Genomic DNA, 19,675 nt, shown 5'->3' on the forward strand with positions numbered 1-19,675 from the left:
TGCCTACACAGTCTGCAAATAATCCTTCCTAGTTTTCAGTGAAGACCCATTACACAGRATATTTTTGATAATAGACTTATTTTGTATAGGCTGTAAACAGACTCAACATAAATAAGACCGCTTCTTACCAGTCCTATTATGTCTTAGCACAGTGAGGAGACAGAATATTCCCAGATTTTGCAGAACAAGTGGTAAGAGCTTTTGGCATATCCTTCCTAACAGGGAATTCCCTTTTCTGCCATTATATTTACCCCAATATGAGAAAAGTTTAAATTGCTGTACACATCAGCACTTTTGAAAATAAATAAAAAGAAAAATTTCATTGCAAGACCCATTTAAAGTTTAAATTGCTGTACATTAAGTTATAAGCTATTCATACAGTCAGAGGAGAAATTTATAGTCTGTCACAGCATTGGAAACAGACCAGTAGACCATGCTGGTCTGCTCCCAGGCAGACTTTTTCGCTCTTTACTTCTCCTTGATAGATGTAAGCTAAATTTGCATTTATACAAAAGTCAGCTCCATAAAGGTGGAAATTTTTGTAACTGATGCCCATTTCAGTACCTCTTTATGTCTATCTGGACTAAGAGGTAAAGTCTCAGGGAAAATATCAGTCTTTTCTATGGTTCAAAGATACTTGCAGGAATCTTGCAACTCCACCCCAATCAATGGGATTAAGGTCATCAGCTTCAAGAAGACCAGGATTTCATCTATAGGCTTGGTATTTTAGGACTAAGCTGCAGCTAACTGGATCCTGCTTCAGAAGCAGTTCTGTATCAGCACTGGTTCTTGAGCCACCTTGCTCCTCTATTCAGTACTTTGATGAACCAGGGAACTGTCCCACTGCAGCAACATGAGCTTAAGACAGTTTGAAGTTAAGAGAAATGTGAAAGAAAAATTTGCCTGGGAGGAAAAAAACACCGTATTGTTTTCCATGCATTGCTGTCAAGGAAAAAAAGTTGCTTTTTCATTTCTTTCTAGAAGCTTACAATATGATTGGCAAAAGCTCAGGAATAATACAACAACTGGTGATGTAAACCCAGAAGGAACAGAGCAGCTTTTGTTCTCAACTCTCATCAAAATCTTGGAAATCTTACAGTGGGAAACGTTGCTGCAGCATAGATTCTCATCTCAAGTTCTTACTTGTTAGATTTGCCATTTCTGCAACCGCTAACTTGCTTCAATGATTATAACAGACTGTCAGATTTTCTATCACTGAAATAGCTATACAGTTAAATATTTAAAATGCTCTTGACACAAGACTATTCATTCCCTCTTAATGTAGCATTCTTGTTGTCCCACTGGAGTTACTAGCTCTTTTTAGTGCAATAATCTCTATAAAGTCTGCCAAAAGCAATGAAGCTATGAATACTACAGAACAACTAGGAACAAGAGCACAACTCAAAGTATTGTAAACATGAAGACCTTACTTCCTAGAACGGTTACCAAAGGTAGTAGTGTTAAATGTAAAAAGTCTTGCACAGATTGGAAAAAAACAAGAAAAAATACTTATTAGGAAATCAGAAACAGCAAAGCTTCTTGAGCATTTTTTTTTTTACAGTATGGTAATGACTTCATAAGAGAACCAGAAAATAGTACCATTGGTCCAAACTCTCCAAGCACTTGATGCAAATAGAAGTACTTAGCAAACTACATAGATGCTTTTGCAAAGCTCAGAATAMAAAAGATTTTGGTTATGTAAGCATCACTGTCATCTTTGAATTTAATCGCCCTTTCAAAATGAGAAAGAGAAAAAAGAAAGCTCAATGGAGCTTGTATTAGGCAAATACTTCACTGTGCAAGTCCTCTCCTCAAAATTGTCTTTAYGTGGCCATGTAGTTCAAGTTTTCTTCTAATTAGTCTAGTGGCTTGAAGGAGAGCAGCCACTCCATGAAAACTACTTGAACTCCCGCGTTCTCATTCACACCACRTCGACTCACGTAGGACCCTAGGATTTCTGGGGACAAATATCCGAGTTAGCCAAGAGGGAAGGCAGTTTGTGTGAAAATGTGGATTCTCCTTGACCACACTAAAGGAATTGTGACCATGAGCAGTAACCCGGCCAGTTTGCAAAGTTTTAAAAAAGCTCTGGTTATTATATCAGATAGCTTTGGAATAAAGACATGCTTATTACTGAAAAAGATCCTAAATAAATGGATCAGTTAAATCATTCATATCTTCAGTGGTCTCCACCAGAGTAGAAAAGAAGCTAGAATTCAGAACACATTACATCAATTATAGATGSACAGTCTGGTCCAGCACATTCCTAAGTGGGAATTCTTACAAAATAAGAACATCAAGTTCAATGTGTTCCATAAGATAGGATGTCTTCTAAACAGAAGCAAAAATGTATATGACTATRTAAAAATCAGCACTTAGTGTAGCAGAAACACTATCACAAAAAGAAACACCAGATARCAAGCTGTTTGCTGAAATTTGCCTCTACCTTTATTGAGAGAAACAAGGTATATTCAAAATATAAATTTCACCAAGGAACACTCACCTCAACAAATACACCCAAATCAGCAAAAAGTCAAAAGTAAAAGCCCTAAAGCCTGAAGCTAAAGAGCAGAAACCACACCAGAGCCTTGGCCAGGAACCTTGAGAATTGATGCTCCCACCTGCCTTTAATTAAGCCAATGAACTCATCATAAAYGGGTGCCACCTGTTTGATGGCACCAGATTGATGACATTCCCTCCTTTCCCCTAATACTGTAGTAGGAGTTTGTCATTAGAAGTAASCAAGGCTTGGAACTGTAAAGGAGAGGAGAGAAGAAATTACTCATTGAAGTTTCCTCTCCCTTTATACAACTACCCTCACAGTATGAATAGACATTCTCCTAGAGAATAGAGTTATTTAAAAATCAGAATGATTAGCTTATATGTTTATAAAATTTAATTGATTCCTGACTTTTTATTTATGACCTAGGTTCTTGTGAAGTATTGCTCAGATCTTTCCATCACAACTCTAATCTCTCATTTTCTATTTGAGTTACAATCTAAACTGAAAATGTAAGATATGAGGCACATCTCCCAGTTGGTCATTTGCTATATTCAAGGAGRAGTGTGTTCATAAAATAATCATGGGTCATACATAATATGAGCTTTCAAATAAAGCAACTCTCGCTTACAAAAGATGCTTAGAAATTCTACACACTGGAGGATTCTTGCCGACCTCTCTGAAATGCCAACACAAAGAGGGCATCATGTTGCATTAGAAGAGCCACAGGGGAACATCACAACTAAAACACTTTGGTGGGTCCCAGTTCAACAAAAAAATCCATTTAACAATATAAATATGTTTAGTAATTACTAGTCTAAAAAAAAAAAAAACCAAGTCTGATGTGCATAGTTCCTTCTGCTGTGAGAATGAAATGCAAGTTGGAGGGTTTGTTTCAGGATGGAGGCTTTGAGGGGTAGGAACGGGGGGGTGGAGGTGTTAAGAGGTCAGTGGTAGGGAGATAGGGTTTTGCAGAGGAATCACATCAAACATAGAGAGAAGAAAAGGAAATTATTCAATATTTTGGGTTCACTTGCTTTCATTTTATTCAGCCCTACCTGCATTTGTAACAGCAATTCGCTCATTTCATCTTTCTAGCTAATTTAGAAACGCTACAGTGATGCCAGCCGGTATGTTTTCAGTCAAAGCCAGATAGAGAAACATTGTATAAATAAGAGTGAGTTAAACAGTTCCTCAAATTAACTGCTGCAGTTTAGCCCCGGGCAATAAAAAATCTTGACTGGGCCAGCAAAGTTTTCAAGGCCACATCCTGCCCATCTCGCTGCCCTGGGGAGCCTTTGTGTGAGGCTCCTTGTTCCCAAGAAGCTCCTTCAGCCGAGGAGCAGCTTCAGGAATTTAAGCCTTATTTGGGAGTATTATTAGAAGTCATTGTTTTAAAGTGTCTTAATTTTCACCGTTTAAGAGACCAGTTTATGGTGCAGTTCATTAAATTGAGATCTGAATGGGGTACTATGCAAGTCAAGATAATTTATCCTAAATTGCAAAAYGGACTTTTGCAGAGTGTGGATTAATTCAAGCATTGAACATTTCACAAGCTCGTGTAACTTCTAGTTAAAAATAACCTCTGTTCTTCTGCATCTAGGACTCATGAAGCATCCTAAACATCACCATAAATGCATAATATTATTTGATAGAAAATATTTATTTAGGAACTACTAAAGAGAGTGTTTCTGTTACTCTGCATGTTATTAACCATAATATACTAGAACTGGTTGCAATTTTCACAGAAGTGAATTAGAAAGCAGGAGCACATCTTAGTACTTGCCCTGGCTGCTCGCTGCTCCAGGGACAGCAGTGGCTAAACTTGCACGCAGCAGTTAGCCTGGATGATTGACAGACTCTCCAAAGTTTCAGTGTCTACTTAATGCCAGTCGCAAATGCTCATTTTGTGAAGCCTTACTTTGTTTATTGGTCCTTGTTATTTCTGCATTCATTCATGTGCTTGAGGAATATCCCATGTTTCTTTGTCAGGAGCATCCTCAGAATTTTCCCCTAATCAACCGATAGGGAATAGCTGCAAACAACTGCAGACAGTTACTATTAACATTGAAGTCATTTGGTTTGGATGTATAACACAAAAGAAGGCAAGCTTCTGCCTAGTTTATTCCAGRTGCTTTCTAAATTGCAAATAAAGATTTTTCTGCTACACTAAAATCAAAATAAAAACCCAGCTAAAGGGTAATATGAATTCAGGGCTAATAGAACCTTTTCAATCTTTATCCAGCAGAGAACCATTCTTCATTCATGTGTTAGAAGTTTACCATAAAAATCCACAGACTGAATGATTTAAGGATTCTAATTTTCTATGCTTACATATGCAATCAAAGTTCAGAAGCCTGTTTCACAAAATTTTTAAACCAATGCAAACCACTGGAACACCATGATCTATCTGTTTAGTTTGCTTCCTGTGTATCTTCAGGGACATTCAGCCACAGTAACTAATTTGTTCCCCATGTCTAAAATTCTCCTTCAGGGTCTTCTGAACGATAGACCATTTCATCCTGTGTGATCTCAACTTCCCTTGATGACAGCCCTATCSTACTGGAACTATGAAACTGTCAACATCAGGAGCAAAATGTAGGTGTGCAGAAGACAAAACTGGCTCTGCAGCTCTCACAAATTGTCTCAGCAGGGGTCAAGCACCTCAGCGTTTTTGAAGCAAACTGCAAACTCACCATTTCCAGCCACCTTCCCAAAATAACACCACCAGAAAAAGTCTTGCTGGCTGAAAGGAAATGAGAAATACTGTGAACATTTTGTAGTTTCAAAAATAAGTAGATAGCACCATGACAAGCATCAGATAAGACAAAAGATTGCCTTGATTTTACAAAGGCAAAAGGTGTACRTGGTTGGTCTTTGGGGAGAAAAGCCTTGTAGGAAATGTGAGTTACTGTAAGGCAATTTGCCTCTGCAAACAGAGGGCAAGCAGCTCAGACTAAGAGTTTCTCTATTGTACATGGGCACAGTATTGTCATAGTTGACATAAGCTAATTGGAGGTCCTTTTATCAACAGATCAAAACCAGAAAGCCAGAAAGTTTTTTACAAATAAAAGTGATTTAAGGAATAGCAGCTTGTCACAAATATTTCCTAATTCTACTTGTATATTATGGCTATCAAGGTTACCTTGATTTCAAGTACACACATCATCTTCCTTAAAAAAACATTAAACTAATGCAGTCTGTTAAATAACTTGCCTAAAGACATCCTGCATGTAAAATGCATGGCAAGAAATAATATCCTAGAGTCTCAACTGACAAGTAATATGCAACAAGGATTAAAGCACAATCTTCTTTCTGTGAGTTAACATGTTGTATTTTATGTCAACAGAAATATGGCAATTGCCACATGGGTTAGACYGTAGCACATACTATCCAGTATTTTCCATTCAACTGTGGTCAGAATGAAGCAGGTGAAAACATCACAGGATAAAACATTTTCATGTAGCAGTTCTGAATTTCCCATATTTTACATCAGCGATGCTAAGTCCATGGGATGTCCACCAGGACAGCTCAGTGATCAATGGACAACTCTGGCAGCCTTTTTTCCTGACTATCACTCTTCAGAGCGAGCAGATTACAAGCAAAATGAGCTTTTCCAGCAGTGTCAGCCTTCTCCTGGATACCAATTCACCTGTCTTTTTCTCCCTTTCATCTGAGGACTTCTAACACAGCTTGCTGATACTGCTGGGAAGCAAGGAAAAAGTGGGCAGCCAGAAGCAGCCCCTCCTGCTGCCGCAGCAGAACAGCCCACCCAGGTCCCTGCAAGTTGGTCTGAGCGAAGGCAGACGTGGGCAGCAGGAATGACCGTGGCAGTGGCAATACTCTCATTACTACCCTCCTGCAGCAGCTTAAAAAAGCACCAGGATCTCCTCTCACTGTGTAGAGCATCCCTGCAGCACAGCCAAGTGCTCTGCAGAAGCAGGGAGCCGATGGGAGAGCCACCCTGCGCCGCAGGGAAGCGAGAGCCCCCAGCGCGGCACACGCAGCCTCCGCGGCGCCGGCCCCAGCGGCACTGGCTCCGTGACCTGCGCAGCCAAAGGACCCACGGGGCACCCCTCTTTGAAGTTTATTATTTTTGCTTTGTAAAATTGGAAGGAAATAAGCTTCTGCTCTGTTTTCTCTAAACCATTCGTTATTTTATACATTCAGTCCCCTGTTATTCGTGTTCATTTAAAACCCAACATTTTGCCCATTCAGTTGCCCTAAACAGTCCTGTTACTCTATTCCATGATAGGAGTAGCAAAGATATTTTTGCTGATTTCAAAACACACTCTATGCACTGTATTTTCACTCATTTTTATAAATGTAAATGTATGCTCAGAGAGTTTGATTCTGTATCACCTTATTACTCATAAGTTAATTTAGTGCCAAGTAGGTATAAAGCATTACTATTCTTATGAAATAGTATTTTATAGTCATTCTTTACTGATATAAATAATACTACTGCAGAACCAGAAAAACAGAAACAGACAGAGAAAAAATGTCAGCATATTAATTAAAACATACTGACCATCCCTTACTAAATTATACATTTCTAAATCTTTTAGAAGCAGGCCTTTTAAAATTTCTCAGGGGATTTGCAGTTGCCTACAGAGCTTTTCATTTCTAGGTCACTTGTTAAATCTACCCCAGGTCAGCTCTGACTGGAAATTATTACTGTCTGGCAGTTGTTTGTAGTCTACCTAAAATGAATTAGTGGTTTCACTCTACTTCCTAATGGACAAGTGGCCTCATCTTATGCTTCGACCTACAGGGCATCCTGTTGACTACTGCAGAGAAACAACTAATCAGACTCTTCCTATCTCTGTAGCTGGGTCCTCCTGGTCAGGAATTAGACTGCTGGGACACTCACAGCTCTTCTGGCACTACTCTGTAAAAAAGATAAAGGCCCCCAGGTCTGCAATCCCTGAGATCAGAGCAAATAAAATGCTATTTTGATGAGCTGCTGTGGCGATTAGTTTGGTTCTGTGGGGATCTTAATCATGTGGTGTGGAAGTCAATTGGGTAAATCCTACATATTTTCCACTGTTATTATTAAAAAGAGGCCCTTGTGCACAATTCCCAGTTAAAATCCAGAGAATGTGTGTGTGTGTGTGTGTGTGTGTATGTATACACACATACATATGTGTACATGCAAGAAACCAGAGGAATAACAATAAGCAAAGATATATTGTTTAATAGTTACGGAAGGAAAATCAGTATGTGAGATAAAATTATATCAAAGGTGTTTTAATAATAACATGCTGGACAAATGGGTAAAGATCTAGCAACTAGAAACTGAATAGCTAGATTCTATTTAACAGCTAGAAACTGAAATTATAATGTGATTCGTATTTGACTTGTCCTCAGTATTTTCTATTTGCGCAGGAATAAAATGGATTTTCCTCTCTCAAGAGCCACAGTCTCATATTTTCACAAGCATTATATTCTTTTCTTTTTAGAGGCACAGGCACAAATGTGCCAAMATGTATTATTAAACAGCTCTGGACCTACTATTATTTTAAATATTTCTCACAGAAATCAAGTCCAGCATCTTCTCTACTTTCCCTTGTCTTTTTCCCTCAGATGGCAAGTCCTGCAAAACTGGTGGGATCCCTGTCCTTACTGAGCAACAACAAATTTCCCCCAACGTCCCCATTTCTCTCTAAATTCACATTTGTCATTCAGCTCTGCCTTCAACGACTCAAAACAGCCCTGCTCCCTTACTGAGAAATCTTCACCTCTTGCTACCCACCAGGATGAGGTGGCTTTTCTAGGGATTTTGTAGGAACGGAAAGAAAAAAGAAAAAAAAAAAAAAGACTATCAACCTCATCTGTCATCATCTTTTCCTGCCACTGCCCCTCAACGTCACTCTTGTCCCTCTCCTGCCTGCTGCTTCTGATCTTCTTACTGCTCACTTCTCCTTCTTTGCTCCCTCTTGTTCTCTTCACTGTTTAACCTGACTTATCCCAGCACTGTACGGAGTTGGTGGTTCCAAGTCACCTGCAACTGGTTGACATATTCACAATTTTCTGCCCTGTCTGAAGATGCCCCACTTTTTAACAGTGACGCCTAATTTTGCATGGCTAGCAAACTGTGGGAACTTGCTACTTTTGAATCCAAGGTTAATGGAAAATATTAAATACAACCGATTCCACYAGTGACCCTTGAAGGGCTCTACTGAGTGTCTTCTTGCAACATACTATTTCCCTTTTGGTGTCATTATTTTAATTTTCCTTTTATAAACTTCCTCATTCACACTAGAAATATTGTCCYACAGAATCAAGCCTAACAAGTTAAGATAATTAAACACCACAGTGGTATTTTATCAACAGCTTTAGTTATCCAAACATATGGAGTCTGTTGCATTTCTTTTGCCTAGAAAATGAGTTAGCAAATGAAGCTATCAATTAGTYTACAGTACTACAACATACTGTTAGTAAATTCAACTTCCCTGTTGTTTCATTTTCCATTTACACCCCCATCTTCAACTATTCTTCCCTCCAAATGACTCTCTTGAGCTTCACGCACCAGCAAGACAACTGATGCAGTAACAGGCCACCATACTCGTTTTAAATGCATGTCCTGCACTTACTACTCAGCAGACACATGAGTTCATCCTGATTTGGACAGATTTATTGAATTTATTAAAGCTACCTGCTACGTGGCTTCTCGCTTATCACAGCTCCTTCAGAACTCGATGGCTCTGATATGGTTCCTCTCTTGATAACATCATCCTTCTTGAATGTGGCTTCCACATCCAAWATAACAGTTTCTATTTCTATAGCATGACTTGTGTATTAGGTACCCTCACCTTCATCCCCTCGCTTAACACCTCTGTTCCTTTGAACAGTGACAAAAATGTGTATTTTATTTTTTCCCTTAGCTGTATCACAGTACAGCTTTAGCTAGACCCAGATCCTTCATGGCTCTGTAGTCCAGGAGCACAGGAGCACTGACAGACAACTCAGGGGAAAAGACGATCCACATTTCACACCATAAATTCACAAATCTTTCTAAGAGCCTTGTTAAGAACACAACTTACTCACTTGCTAATCTCTCAATGCATTTTGACCAAATTGCACATACTGAAAACTCTCTTTTCAAATTCAATAAATACTAAATATTTTGCACTGAGCCCACAAACTAGAGATGCTACAGTAAAGTGGTTTCTTAGTTTGGTTTCAATTTTAAACCACACAACAGTCAATCCTTCCCAAGAGACTTTATTTTGGTGGAATAACTGTTATCGACCAACTTTGCTTTAACATCTTCTTTGCTTAGAAAAGAAGAGGGAATAAAAAACACAGCTTTCAAACCACAGAGCAACCGTTGAAAACTTAAAACCACAATACCCAAGAACAGAGTGAGCCTATGATTACCTAACACTAACTGTGGTTTAAACTGGGCATCACACCAAGTTTTTCACAGAAACCCAAGGGGAAAGAGGAGCAAAAGTATCCATGGTTACAGTGACCCTTGCTTGGCACCTGAAGAGATCTTTCTAGAAAAAGCCAGAGCCAGGTAGAAACATTTATCAGGGTCCTCAGAAGTACCAAAGCTTCTTCCTGTTTTTATAAGTTTAAAAAAAAAAAAAAAAAAAAAAAAAAGATAAAATAGCACTTAGTACAGACTGTCCTGAATCAAACGGTAACCTAGAAATATTTTTAGAATTCCCCTCTTGTATGTTTTTCACAATTTCACCCAGTAGTGAAAAATAACCTCTGAAATAAAGGCTCCTCTATTTAAACCAATGGCAAATTCCTAAAATAATAAATTCATTTAAAAAATGACTCTTTCAAGACTGAACTCATGAATGAAGGARCAGAATCCTAAGCTGGTTTTTGTTGTTGTTTCAGGGCGAAGTTTGAGGAACGTTTTTGAGTTGAAATTCAGCTAAATGGGAGCGAGGTCTGAGAGGTGGTGAAGCCATGGGGGCGGCGAGGGAGCCAAGCACAGCCCACTCGTTCCTTCGGGGGCATTTTTCTCGCTTCTCCCCTAAAGCTACTCACCTGCTCTCTGTTTATATGTGTGTTTGAGGAAGAACTATTTTTTCAACTCTGCTGATAGTCTTACGCACAACAAAGCATGAACAGCCATGCACAAATACTCGTGACAAATATTTTTTTCTAGATGCTTCTTCTACGTGTTCAATAGTCRGGTGAGACAGTAAAAGGGGAGCTGAAAAGAGGGCTCTGCTGATAAGTCGCCCTCTCCCCGGCAGGCAGGAGCGCAGACATTTCCCACTGAGATGATGCACAAGCCAAAAGCAGTTCTCCTCGTTGTGAAAAAGGAAAAGACAAGAAGAGATTTTAAATTCCCTGTGATTTTCTACTTTGCTCACCTTCTGTTCTGTATTTTTCTTGAGGATTCTGCCCCATCTTCTGCTGCAAAGATGACTGCTCCGGGTGTATTAATAACAGGTCCATGTTGTTGGATCGCCCAAGTGGTTGGATTTGATCCGGATCAGGCATGAGCTCCCTGTCACAACCCTGTCGACTCTGCCAGAGCACCCACACACTAACACCTTCATTCCTGCCACAATGGGGCTATATGGATGGTGTCTGGTTTGGCATTACATTTGTCCAGAGTTGCCTTCTCCACATCTTTTTTTTTAAGATCAGTTGAAGCAGCTGGCTGAAAGTTTAGCAAATCAGTTGTAAGAGATTACAACTCTTTCTATTATGTGGCTGGAGCACTCTTGATGTGGTAAGACATACCTGAGAACTGCATTTACTTCCTCTTTTAATCAAAAAAGAGGTTCAACACCCCAATCATTTCTCCTGGCAGCTCTCCTGCTTTTATAGTTGTTGGTCTGAAGACTGAGAAGACATAGCTGTGACTGTGGTGATTATTTACAAAGAGCAGTTTCGAAATAGTATTTACATCAGGGTCAGGAACCTCCAGGAGTCCCACTGCAATCCTACAAATTTTGCCTGCTGCAAAAAGCAACACAACACAGTCCATCAGCTGTAAGTAACAATAGTGGCTGAGTATCATGCTCACTTCTTGGTTAGTCACTAAACAGAAAAAAAAAAAAAAAAAGGTACCACAAATACTTCTGTAACTCTCTCAGGATCTTTATATGTGATTATAGATCATTGGATATGACCCTACACATGCATTTATTTACTGTATTTAAGCAAGAGCTGCATATCGAGGGTCCATGGCTTTTCAGCGCTGAAAACCTTGCTACACTCTGAGCACTCTGTCTCAGAATTTCAGAGACAGTTTCAACCAAAGATGGATGAAAAACTACCAGGCTGAAATATGTTATTTCCATTGTGTAGAGCTAGTGAGAATGTATGCAAACCTAAGTGGATGGCGTTAGATCCTGGTAACTCAAAGGTGTGAAGACACCGTCTAAAGGACCTGCTTCAAATCCCAGAATAATCCAGGTCAGAAAGGACCTCTGGATTCCCGGTTCCGGCAGGTTATTCCGGACCCAGCCAGCCAGGCAGTGTGCAGGCAGCTCTGTTCTGCTTACACCAGGAGGAGAGGCAACCCATCATTCCAGATTTAACTATATTTTAGCGTCTAAAACAYTGAGTAGTAGGAAATTCTGGTATTATGCTACTACATACATGTAAATGCAAATACTATGAACTGTGCTTTCTAACTATACCTCTGTGCTTTGAGAACAAGGATTTATCGTGCTTTTAATATGGGTCCACACAAGCCAATACTAATCCAAACAAAACTGCAAACAAGTTTCTACTGGAATTTTGCAGCATAAAAGAACATTGTAAGAAACATCTCTCTTAGCTGAACAGAAATATATGTGAATGCTAGGGAAGTCCAAATACCACCTGGCTATAGTAAAGAAATTCTCTACCATACAGCTAAGACATTTTTACTTTGTTTTTGTAATTCTGATCTGATCACAATTCTGGGAAGAAAAAAAAAAAAGGTAACATGTCTTCTGAAGTATTCTGCTATATAATCATCAAAGATAAACCCTTCAGCTTCAGTGATATGCAAATGAAGACATGTTTGTTAAAAGGATTAACAAAGTTGTTCAAAGCATCTTTTTAGAGTCAGTCTAGTCTACTTCCAAACAAACAATAAACTATCCACATGCAGTGAGATTTTCTAACCCGTAAACATCACCAAATGGAGGAAGAAGATCAGAACCTTAATGAGTTTGCTCTCCTTTGAATTTTAGCTGATCAGTGTCACCAATAATTTCAACAGGCTCTAAAATAAGCACTTTCTATCTTCAAAGTGCCTTCCAAGCATCAGCCAATTAATCCTACAACTCTCTGCGAGGTAGGTAAGTGGGTATTGTTATCCCTGTTTTACAGTCGGATGAACAGGCAGAAGGGTTAAGTGATTTGCCCGAGGCCACAGATGAAGGTGGGATTAAAACACAAGAGTGACTATGACTCCTTTCAGAGGAYAGCATTTTTTTTTCCTACTGGGATTTTTTGTGTTCTCATGTTAGACATCTTGGCTTTGTGGCAATACTTGAAGGAAACAGAATAAATTCTGCCTTGTTAAAAGCAGGAAGCCATAAAGAAATCTTTTTTTTTTTTTTTAAGACAATGTGCATSACTTTTTTTTGTTTGTTTTATATTGATGTAAGGCTTTTACTTTACTTTTCTTCTCATATTCAAGTGTCAGTCCTTGCATGCATGGACTCCTTCCTGTGATAGTGTAATATGCTACCAATTGACAGATACACTCTGCTCTTTTGCAGATTTTGTCTTTTTGCTTCCAAATCAGTAAGCCTTGGTGACAGGACTGGAGGCCACTGTCCTTCCAGGATCAGAGGAGCAGTTTACTAGCTGGCTCACAGGCAGGGAACTTGGAGAAATGGGGACGTGGAGCTTTGAGAACCAAGAGCACAGAAAGCCATTAACTGAAATCCAACTCCGACAAACTGTTTGCAACTGTTCTAACAGGCGTACGATTGATACCTTTCCCATTTTGGCAGAAGTATCAGATGGAAAAGCAGTGTTTACGCTGTTCCTCAATTCGTACACAACTTAAGGCCACTTGAAGACCCATTTGTCATGAATTCAATCCAGTTTATAGCAATCATTTGAGTTTCATAGAGCAACCACCTTCCTTTTCATCTGTTGGCGAGCTGGTCCTCAGMACCAGATCCCTAGGGTATTTCTGAGAATAAAACAACACTCCAAACTAATGTCTCCTGAATCCTGACTATATTTGCTATTATTCTTTCAAAAGACACTTTCCCTTTTTATCTCAAAGCTCACTTTCAGAAGCCTTCCAATATAGGAGTTGGCATGAACAGGGAAAAGCAGTAAATATTGGAAAATTAATCACTCCCTATTAAATAGTATAGTACTTTCCTCCGGATTGCTAGGTACATACTTTTTAAGGCAGTTATCCATCTGTCTTAAAAGGATAGCACTGTTAGTGTTACCAAATAAGGAACCATCTATTGAAATATCATGTTATTATTATACTCTGGTGGTATTTATATATTACATAAATCAGGGATCATATCTCCTTTGGTGACACCCATAGACAATAGTGTCATCAGCATTTTATTAGTGGGAAGCTTGCTATCTTAAAGGCACACATGAGGCCTTCAAATCAAGTAATTTAAAACAGATAAATAAAGTGTAATTTGTTTTCTGCTCTGTATACACCAAATCTATAGGCTAATTTTCTCTAGAAAGAGAATAAATACTTACACTAGAAAGATATATTAGAGATAATTTTGCTTTTGCATGACCAGTATTTATGCTGCTTTTTAGAAGATGAAAAATATGTTAATCATTCACAACCCGAGGAATCGTATTGTTAGCATAATGGTGCAAAAACACACAGGATTTTGTATCTCAGAATATACATTTTCAGAAACAAAAATATAGATCACACGGGTTAGGAAGTGTCCAGTTTTCACATCAATTTTGTCACCAAAAAAAAAAAACATGTAATGCAAAACATAAGCTTGAAAATTGCTATTTGCTAGTTGTGTCTTAGGGAGATTTGTAGCTAATTCTCTGAATTACATGCTCTGCAGAAAGAGCCCCCTTATTTATCACTTTGGAAATCATTAACTCACACTCTGCAGTCCTTTGTGCAACAAAGGAAGTTTTCAAATGAGCTTTCTGCTAGCAGAGACAAAAGGGATTGATTGTTGATACAAAATAGCAGTGTGAATGGTAGCTTCAGAGGGTCTTCAGCCAAACATCTCAGCGACATCTTGGCAGGTAGAGGACCAGTCTGCAAACTTCCTACAACTCAGCACTACCATGTTTCAGGGCCAATATTAGATTGTTTCTCAGATCCAAATTTCTTACACCACCTATAACTGCCAGAGTCACTGCCCCCTATGCTATTAATTAACAAAATCAGCTTCCATATAAGACTTCTTGCTGTTACAGGTTTCTTCACACCATAAAAACGAGGTGTGATGGCAACACTTGCCTACCTGTGCTGTGCTTACACCTTCTGGTCTATGTCCATACCTGACATGTGCATGTACTCCATGCTGTCCACCCCATCCAGTTTTCAAATTTGCCAGATAGCTCTAGACCATTGGCCAAAGTCATCACCATTGCAGGTGTATTTTAATGTCCTTCACTGCACAGACAGAGAAGGAGCAATGTTTGATCTCCTACGCACCTCCTACACCAAACACTTTCCCCATAAAAAATATGTCACCCAGATGTTTTCAGCAAGGTARCATCTATTTCTCCCAAAAGTTCATCTCCTCTGCACACAGTCCTGAGCATTTCTATAGTATCTGCCCAGCATGAATATTTCTGAAAAAYTGCTCTGTATTTTTGCAATTCCAGTAGCCTGGACAGTCTCCCCAAMAGTCACCCTTTGCTGGAAACTGCAAGGCAATTTCCAGTACCATCAGCCTGGCATCTTCCATATGTGAAAAGGTGAAAGATGACTATACAAAAGTCAGTGTTCTGATCTCTATATAAAAATCCCACATCTCATTTTACTGCCCATCTGTTTGCCTGGTCATCTAACCTTGGGCTGCAAATTACTTCGGACATGTGTTTTCCCTTCTTTACATTCAGAAAGTAGTGAACAGATCCCAAGTTCTATCAGAAACTTGGGGGAAATATGGAAAGAAGAGCAAAAATTACCATTTTGTTTCTCACAATTGTTTTTAAGGAAGTTCAGCCRAGTACAATTAATGTCACATAAGGCAAATAAAGAACACAAGGTTTATTATTTTTAGTTCTCATGGTAGTCCACCAATCCAGTTCATACTTGCAAGACACTGAGCATGGTAACCCATGGCTTTTGATGARGTGCGCAGCACCATTATTTTGGCAGTGCTTTATTTTATTTTTTAACGTTTACAGTCCTTGAGATGCTCCAGAGGCCTTTGGAGCAACGGGCCATCCTCACGCCTCACCCAGGCTCCAGAGGCACCTGCAGCTCCGCAGCCCACACCGCAGCCACGAGTGGAGCTGGGGGGCTCCCTGCGGCGGCCTCTACGCGCSGGGCACGGGGCGCTGCGGGACTCCCCATCTCTCCTCGCTTCCCACATCCCCCCGGACGGCTTCTGCTCGGCAGGGCCGCGCACCCGCTACGCGCTGGGTGCAGCTGAGGGGTGCAGGACCTCTCCTCCGGCAGGACCCCAGGGCGAAGCGCCCGCGCTGCGGAGGCTGCCGGCACCAGGAGCCCCGGAGCGGCTCCCGGGTGTCACCCCGCCCCGGCAGGGAGCAGAGCCCTGCGGGCACCGGGGCGCGCGCAGACAAAGCGCGGGCCGCGGCGACACCCGCCGGGGAGGAGCCACGCGGGCTGCCCCGGGGGCGGGGGGGCAGCCGCGGAACTTATAAGAGGCGCATCCCGGCGGCGGGGCCGGGCCGTGCGCTTGGTGCAGCCGCGAGCGCGCTCCATGGCTCACAGCATGGACAGCCTCGACAGCCTGGACGTAAGTGCGTCCCGCGCCGCGCGCGAGCTGCCCGCGCCGCTCACCGTGTCCTGCCCCGCGGGCTCGTGCACGGCGGCGGGCGGGAGGGTGCGCGCGGGCGACCCGAGCGCTCGCCGGGGTGTCCGCGGGCGCGGGGAGCGCGGGAGCCGCCGCCTTGCAGCGACACGCGCCGCGCTGCGCCCGCCCTGCTGCCGCGGGGGGGAAACCCGCCGAGACCGAAACGGGGGTGCCCGCCGAGCCCCGCTTGCGCCGGCAGCGCGCGCAGCTCCCGAGCCCGGTGCGCGCCTAAACTGCGCGGCTCCTCGCGGCGCCGCCTGCGCGGGCTCTGGTTGGTGGGAAGAGGCACGGAGGCTGCAGCGGCGAGGCGCTGCGCGCGGCCAGGTGGCACCCGCCACCCCGCCGGCGCCCCGAGCCGTTGGTGGTTTCCTCTCGTGCCCTCCCCTGAATTTCGCTTCCTTTTTCCAGCGCGGCAGTGAGCGGAGCCGCCTGGCCCGGCCCGCGGCSGCTCCGCGACGGGCGGGGACAGGGAGGGCAGCGGGTCCCTCTGCCCGCCCGGAGCCCCCTGCTCCAGGTCGCCGCTTTTCCCTCTTGTGCCGTGGGAGCAGCTGGGGCGGCCAACGGGGCAGGGAACGGTGCCTCCCCTCAGCCTCCYTTGCACCGGCCACGGCCCCAGCCCCTGGCGGCGGGGGCGACCGGAGCGGCACGACTGTCTCACCATGATTTATTTACAGCCCTCCGTGCTCCCGCGGCGAGGACTAAGTGTCATGGGCCRTATTCTGGGCAGCCTAACCTACTGCTCCAGGACTGCTGCTCTCTTCCATATGTGCTATGCATCCGATGAGAGCACAAAGTGTCCCCAACCAAGGATAACATACTTGGGAGTAGCCATTAYCATCTTTCTTCTTCGTCATCAGTTTCAGGATCTTACTCCTTAGAGAAGGAAGAATAAAGTGGTTTTTTGCTTGTTTTCTTTTTTGTTTGTTTTATGTATAGCTGTATTTCTGTTGGGTTTTCAAGAAGTTTGCTTATTCATTTATTCATGATCACAGAGACTGTTTAGGGGATTCTTAAAGTACTATCATATGCCATACAGTGAGCTGCTGTAGAGGAGTGAACATCTAATTATATTTTGTCTCTCTTTTTTCAGCTGTCTTCTGGGTTGATCATTGAGTTTTCCGATAATGGCACRGATGAGATTGGTTCTGGCGACTATGGCGACTACGAAGAGCCATGCTTCCAGCATGAGAACGCCGACTTCAACCGYATCTTTTTGCCAACTATCTACTCCATCATCTTCCTGACGGGAATAATCGGCAATGGATTGGTTATTATCGTTATGGGCTACCAGAAGAAGCAGAGGAGCATGACTGACAAATACCGGCTGCACCTCTCCGTGGCTGACCTCCTGTTCGTCATCACCTTGCCATTCTGGTCCGTGGATGCCGCCATAAGCTGGTACTTTGGGAACGTGCTTTGTAAGGCAGTCCATGTCATTTACACGGTCAACCTCTACAGCAGTGTCTTGATTTTGGCCTTTATAAGCCTTGATCGCTACCTGGCAATAGTCCACGCTACCAACAGCCAGCGCCCRCGAAAGCTGCTAGCTGAAAAGGTGGTGTACGTAGGTGTGTGGCTCCCAGCTGTGCTGCTCACAGTGCCCGACATCATTTTTGCCAGCACTAGTGAAGTGGAAGGGAAGTACCTATGTGACCGTATATATCCCCATGGAAATTGGCTGATTTCCTTCAGATTTCAGCATATCTTGGTAGGACTTGTCTTGCCTGGTCTCATAATCCTAACTTGCTACTGCATTATAATTTCCAAGCTGTCACATTCGAAAGGCCACCAGAAGCGCAAAGCCTTGAAGACTACAGTCATTCTCATCCTTGCCTTCTTTGCCTGCTGGCTACCGTATTATATTGGCATCAGCATAGACACATTCCTCTTGCTAGGAGTCATCAAACATCGCTGCAGCCTGGAGACCATAGTGCACAAGTGGATCTCCATTACAGAAGCCCTCGCGTTCTTCCACTGCTGCCTCAATCCAATTCTTTATGCCTTCCTGGGTGCCAAATTCAAGACATCGGCACAAAACGCCTTGACATCAGTGAGCAGAGGATCGAGCCTCAAGATCCTTTCAAAAGGCAAGCGCGGGGGACACTCTTCTGTTTCGACAGAGTCAGAGTCTTCGAGCTTCCATTCCAGCTAACGCTGCCCTTCGCCGTCCTTTTATAAATAGACACTTTTTAAAAGTTGCGCAAAATTTCAGAAAAACAAGACTGACCATTATGTACAGTTTTATTTACAGTTGGAATTTTATATGGTTTCTTTTAGTGTCTGTGATGTTTAATTGACTTATTTATATAAAAAGCTTTCGTATTGATGACYGTCTAGGCAGGACCTGTGGACAAGTGATTAGTTCACAAAAGTTTTAGTGCTTGTTTGGTTGTATAGATATGTGAACTAAACACTTCTGAATGGTAGCAAGTGACTATTAAAAGTTTAGAAAATACTTCTGTTGTTTATATGTAAATGTTTTGTGTGTTGCTGTTAAAAATTCTTAAACTTTGGCTGGAGATTTTTTGCTTACTACAAGATGTTTGGTTTACAGTAGTTTAACTGGGCTGTAGAAATCGCACTTATAACCAAAGCCTCCTGTTTCATACTAGCTTTTTTTCCCAGTTCTCAGTAGTTCACAGTTTGCAAATTTTTCTGCTCAAGGTAAATAAAAGCATATGGTTTTAAAAAAAAGTGSTATTTTCATTTTTGGTTAAATATGTTTTTCTCTTAATGCTTTGATTTACAATTCTTAATTYGCAATAAATTTCTTTGAAAACAGTACAGCTCTCTGATATGATTTGGGAGAAAGCAAGTCTCAGTATGTACTGATGATCCAGTACATGACATAAATTCAGTTTCATATGTTAATAGTAGTCAAAAGTAGTTATATTTGACACTGTGTTTGGACTAGAAAGAAAGATATTGGGATGTCTTTTCTGTGAAAGGTAAGTGGATTTTTCCTTACARAGCTTTCCCCATCTGGTCCACATCTATATTTCATTAAGATAATGTGTGGCAAAGTCCAATTGATTTAATGAAGATATAATGAAGATAGCAAATAATTTCTTTAAGAGGAGGGTAACTACTTTTTATCTCTACAGTATTTAATTTTCCAAAATCCAATCATATTTATCATTAATAAGCCTAATCCAAAGGCTAAATACAGTATAATCTTGTTAACATTCTCTTTAGGAATCCAAATGTGTAGTCTTGCAGCTTTTTAGAGAGCCTATTT

The 19,675-nt window shown here is 41.7% G+C and overlaps 1 protein-coding gene across 1 annotated transcript; it reads left to right on the top strand.

Moving 5' to 3' along the window:
* The first annotated feature begins 16,325 nt into the window (after positions 1-16,325).
* CXCR4 (C-X-C motif chemokine receptor 4) lies at positions 16,326-19,096 on the top strand. The gene is made up of 2 exons (XM_026040892.1): positions 16,326-16,380; positions 17,528-19,096. The coding sequence occupies exons 1-2, from the start codon at positions 16,345-16,347 to the stop codon at positions 18,587-18,589; spliced, it is 1,098 nt and encodes a 365-aa protein (XP_025896677.1). The 5' UTR covers positions 16,326-16,344; the 3' UTR covers positions 18,590-19,096.
* Positions 19,097-19,675: the final 579 nt, after the last annotated feature.

This window comes from Nothoprocta perdicaria, unplaced genomic scaffold (genome assembly GCF_003342845.1).
Source record: "Nothoprocta perdicaria isolate Ctin4 unplaced genomic scaffold, notPer1 scaffold_27, whole genome shotgun sequence".
Taxonomy (NCBI): Eukaryota; Metazoa; Chordata; class Aves; order Tinamiformes; family Tinamidae; genus Nothoprocta; species Nothoprocta perdicaria.